The sequence below is a fragment of the Brassica oleracea genome, chromosome C2 (assembly GCF_000695525.1).
Source record: "Brassica oleracea var. oleracea cultivar TO1000 chromosome C2, BOL, whole genome shotgun sequence".
NCBI classification, from domain to species: Eukaryota; Viridiplantae; Streptophyta; class Magnoliopsida; order Brassicales; family Brassicaceae; genus Brassica; species Brassica oleracea.
The window spans coordinates 11,088,057-11,093,395 of NC_027749.1; the positions used below are offsets into that span (position 1 = coordinate 11,088,057).

General features: G+C 39.5%; 1 protein-coding gene across 2 annotated transcripts; it reads left to right on the forward strand.

Moving 5' to 3' along the window:
* The first annotated feature begins 720 nt into the window (after nucleotides 1-720).
* Nucleotides 721-4,098, forward strand: LOC106322673 (autophagy-related protein 18f-like). Of its 2 annotated transcripts, XM_013760774.1 has the most exons (6): nucleotides 721-816; nucleotides 1,148-1,355; nucleotides 1,619-2,050; nucleotides 2,117-2,734; nucleotides 2,822-3,550; nucleotides 3,632-4,098. In XM_013760774.1, the coding sequence occupies exons 2-6, from the start codon at nucleotides 1,158-1,160 to the stop codon at nucleotides 3,767-3,769; spliced, it is 2,115 nt and encodes a 704-aa protein (XP_013616228.1). In that variant the 5' UTR covers nucleotides 721-816; nucleotides 1,148-1,157; the 3' UTR covers nucleotides 3,770-4,098. The 2 variants fall into 2 exon arrangements, with proteins under 2 accessions (XP_013616228.1, XP_013616227.1); XM_013760773.1 differs by having other exon boundaries at nucleotides 721-1,355.
* The last annotated feature ends 1,241 nt before the right edge of the window (nucleotides 4,099-5,339 follow it).

Sequence of the window (5,339 nt, forward strand, 5' to 3'; positions counted from 1 at the left end):
TAAAGTATTCATAGTAGTGTATAGCATAGTATAGTAGTGTATATGTAATAAGAAATCTATGTGATATTAAAATTATGTACTTATAAGAAACTATAAATACTTTAGTAACAGTAATTTTACTTTTATAATACAAACAAATAAATAGCTAAGTTCAAAAATAACAAATTTATAAAAACATTGTAAATAGGAAATCAAATAATATTTTAATAATATTAATAAAAATATTTTTTACGAAATTCATTTTTTTCTTAAAAAATATTGCAAAATTAAATTAAATTATTAAAGCAGATTCGCGGTAAAAAATCTAGTGTAGTTATAAAAATTTAACGAGAAACAGAATAAAAAGGAAAAAGATTCATACGTCTATATCTTTTTACTTTAGAAAAGAAAGTTCATATAGCTTTTTCGTTAGTTTTTTTTTGGTTCTAGCTTTAAAAAGTACATAAATCATGATTGGTAAACTTCATAGTTATAGATAGAAACTAAAACTAAATAACAATCCAATGACATTTAAGGCTTTAGAATTATCACAAAGCGTTTAAAGCTTTTAGACATTTCACAACTAAAAACTGAATTTTATTTAAACAAAAATAGGGAAAGAGAGACGTGTCAGATACTTTATCTTTTTAGTAAAAGACTATACGTAAAAGAAATCTTAATCCGCTTTTTGGCATTTAAAAAAAAATCAGATATAAATAAGAAAGGAAGAAATAAGTTTTGAAACAGCTTTCGTCTCTTCTTCTTCGCTCTCTCTATTATCCTTCAAATCTTTCACCTTTTCTTCCTCCTCCTAATCGTTTCCAAAGTCGTAATCAGGTTCCTGCTTCGGGACTCGCTCTTCTTCTTCTTCCTGCGTCTTCCAATTTTTCATATTCCTTTCTCAATTGCTGCTTCATTTGTTCGTCTATTCTTTCATCTTCTTCTTTAGCGCCATTCAACTTAAGCATTTATCAGTTTGATCGCTGATTCTTTCTTCTGGGTTTCGCAAATTTTCAATCTTTTTTTTGGCTTTGATTGTGTTTCGGTGGTTTCTTGCTTCGTGACAACTCGAAGAAGCAAATTACGATTTTCTGTTTCTAATTTGAGATTCCATTTATTCGTTTCTTGTGAGATTCCACCATGAAAGATTTTCTTGGAAAATTCTCAGGCGTACAAGTATGAGTAACAACGACGACGATTCTCAGAAGCCGGAGACTTCCTCCGACGGAGCTGTCTCGCGATCAGCTCGGACCTCCTTTCAAGCCGTCTCTGACTGCCTTCGTGCGATTTCCTCCGGCGCTTCCACCGTCGCTCGCTCCGCCGCATCCGCCGCTTCTTCCGTTGTTAATCGAGACGCCGACTCTCTTCACGACAAGGTTAAAAAAAAAGTTGACAACTTTGATATAATGGGTCACGATAACTTGCTTTAGGTGCAAGAATCATTAGGGTTAGGGTTGATAGGTTTTAAAGATTGAACCTTTAGCCTTTGTGTTGCTCTGTTGAGAAAAAGTTTGATGTTTTTTCTTATGCTAAAGGTTGAAAAAAAACTTGCTTTGGGTGCAAGATTCATTAGGGTTAGGGTTGATAGGTTTTAAAAGATTGGACCTTTAGCCTTTGTGTTGCTCTGTTGATGCCTTAGGTACTATGGGCGGGGTTTGATAAGCTAGAGAAAGAGGATGGCGATACTCGGAGAGTTCTTCTACTTGCGTTTCGCTCTGGTTTCCAAATCTGGGATGTTGAAGACACTGGGAACGTCCATGTCATTGTCTCTGCTCACGATGGACACGCAGCCTTTATGCAGATGCTACCTTACCCGCTAGTCTCCGAGGAGATAGACGATGTGTTTGCTGAGAGCCGTCCGCTTTTGGCTGTGTGTGGTGACAGCTCTTGGGTCGAAATTTTAGATATAGAGAGCGCTTCTGACAACTCTGAAAGTGAGACCGTAGTGCCTACACATGTGAATGTCTACTCCTTAAAGTCAAACTCTTACGTGCATAAGTTGAAGTTCGAGTCTGTCATCTACACCATCAGGTGCAGTTCTCGGATCGTTGCTGTGCTACAATCAGATCAGGTTCGAGTTTTGTCATATTGTGTTTGATTTTGTATCTCTTCTGAAACTAACAAGTGACTTTTGCAGATTCATTGCTTTGATGCTAAGACGTTGGTGGAGGAATACAATATCGACACTAACTCCATCGCGTATGGCTCATTGGGCGTTGGATATGGTCCTCTTGCCGTTGGTCCACGATGGATCGCGTATAGCGGAAGTCGTATTGATGAGTCTAGCTCCACAATTTTCACTTCAGAACTTCTCCCACTGTCGTCATCACCCGGTGTTGCACAGTTTGCAATAGAATCGAGCAAACATATTGTAACTGGGATTGCGAGGCTTGGAGGCAAAGGGTACAAGTCATTGTCTAACTTCTGCGCAGAGGGTCTGCCCAATCCGTATCTTCCTGGTTTTAAGGGCATTGGAGTTGCTGCTACTGACAAAGCGCAAGACGCTGAGAGCATAGGAATGGTTATAATCAGTGATGTTATAAACAAAAGCGTGATATGTCAGTTTAAGGCACACAAGAATCCGATTTCAGCTTTGAGCTTTGATCCGAGTGGGATGCTTTTGGTGTCTGCTTCGACTCAGGGCCACAACATTAACGTGTTCAAGATAATGCCGAGAATCTCTAACACTAGTGATGCGCCGCCCAAAGAGTGTTTTATGCATCTGTTCAGGCTCCATCGTGGCTATACTTATGCGGTGAGCAGAGAGCTCTTCACTTTTCCTGTATTTAAAAAAGTAGTACGTTTCTTATTTAACACTGAGATTTTTGTTTTTTTGTGGCAGGTGATACAAGACATGAGTTTCAGCAATGATAGCAGTTTGATAGTGGTTAGCTCTTCAAGAGGGACAAGTCATGTGTTTGAGATTAATCCCGAGAGAGAAGAGCATCTTCCTCTCACTCTGTCACCTGTTATTAGGATAAGAAGCCGAGACATCAGCGGATGGATGGGGACAGTGAGCGGTGCTGCAGCTGCGGCGGCTGGAATGGTTGGAGGAGGAGGAGGAGGCTCTCTTCAGGGTTCAACCACATCAACATTCAGTTACTGCGTTGAACAGCAGAATAAGAACAGCCACTATGGTTCTACTGCTTCTGATAATAGCGTAACGAGGAATCTACTGGTTTTTGCTCCTTCTGGATGTATGACACAGTACGCGTTGAAGGCTGGGGATGGTGGTGAGGCTTTGGTGATGACGGGGATTGATTCCGAGTCTGGTGCAGAGACTGAAGGACCGGTTGTGAGGATACGAAGGTGGTACATGGTCCAGAACCGATCTAGAAGAGAGATGCAAGATCAGCAGAGTGACGTATATGGAGGAGGTGGATCAACTTCGGGTTCTGGAAGTAACGTGTTTCCGGAGGTTGTTATAAAGCAGAGTGCTGAGGAGCCGTGGAAAGCAACTAAGAAAGGAAAGGCCCCTCGTGTGGTGGATAACAACCATCAGCTGTACGTGTCTCAAACAGAGTTGCGAATGTATCAGCCGTCTCACCTACCCTTATGGGAATGTGAAAATGTAAAACTTTCCTTCCTTCCTTCCTTCCTCTTCCTTTTTTTTAATGATGTGGCTGAGACTGTGTGTTTTGCAACAAAACAGTGTAGGTTTGAGAAGTTGGTATTGGATGGGGATGAAGAGAGTAATGTTGGTGGAAGAGGAGGGGAGATGGAGATTGAAAAAATCCAAGCTCAAACGATTGAAGCAAGAACAACAGGTTCGCATCCAGTGTGGGGTTGAAGAGGAGAAGAGATGCATTAGAAGAAGGAAGGAGGTGATATGCTGTGTTTGGTGTTATTGTTTCTTCACCACAAACTCAGCTTCAAGTTCAGCAACAGAACTACAAAAATAACTGTGGAAAATTGTATAGAATAGGAAAAGATAATTGACAGAGATTTTACATGTAAATAGTTAGCAGTATAGACTTCTTTTGTTACGGTCGTTACAGATTGATGACCCCATTCATGAACTGCATCTTCTTTGGTTGTAAACAGTAATAAGAAAACAGAAAAAGTTTTTGCCATTTTTGCTGCACCTTTATAATGTGTGTGTGTGTGTGTTTACAAAATGAATACAAACAGACGCAAACAAGTGTTCCGTTGGGATTCCAATCCCTGAACACAACTGTTCCGTTGGGATTCCGACAGCTCCCATGATCTGTGATCCAATAATGTCGCTGTCTTTAACCACGAAGTGAACTTCGGCAGCGCTATGAGCCACGGGGACATCGAAGGAGACGGTCACGTAAGGGTCGGGTCGCTCGTGATCTTGGAGGGCTTGTCATCTTTAGAACTGTTCCTCCTGGTTAAACCGGACAACATCCCACCGAGACGGTTGTGGAAACCGTCCATGTTGGGAGCTTCTTTAAACCCAAATGTCAAAGTTACCGTGCAGCAGCTCTACGCGTAAAGATCCGCTGGCCGAAACCGTGGCTTAATCCTCCTCCCACTGAGAGAGTCTCGGTGTAAATTGGATGATGCGCCATCACTAAAGGTTGAGACTATCAAAAACCCAGAACACAAAAGATCAAACACTTGGCGGGCAATCAAGATCGAGATTAAAGATTGAAGCGAGAGATCTAAAAAGTTGTGATTTTTTGGAGAGAGGAAAGGAAGGGGAGCGTTGACTTGAATCGGAATAAGTGAGCTGTGAATCTTAAGATCTTTCTTTGGCTCCCGTTGCTGACCCCTTTTTTACTTTAGCCATTAAAGACCACTTCACACTACTCTTAATTTAATTGAAAAAAATACAATTAATTAAATTAAATTAATTGACGAGTGAGTGACGACGAAGAAGACTTCAACTTTGGTTCGGCCGCTCATGATGATAGTCGTTTTTTGATTACTACACCGTTATCTAATTTAAATCACATAAGGAGAGTAATTAACAAATTTGGACGTTTTCTATTAGTGGGAAAGAAAGTTTCTTCGTCGAAAAATTTATTTAATTATGAACCATAGTTTTCAAACAGCTCTACAAACGTTTGATGACATATTTTTAAGCTATTTGATCGAACATGTCGTTAAAAGAAGTAAGGACTACGAAAATTTGGAAATGTAACATTTTATGGTTCTCTATAAAAGTAAAGTATTTTTACTTGTTATTTTTTCTTTTCTTGTATATAATGAATTCAAATTAAATCACTCATGGCCTTAGAAAATAATCATTGTCTTAAAAATAAAAACTAATCTACATAAGACAGAAGTATAATTTGAAACTGAATAGAGGTTTGGTCCTTTTTGGAAACGAAGAGTAACGTGTTTGTATAATTTTCTTGACCTAGTGTTCGTATGTTTATCATAGTCAAAAA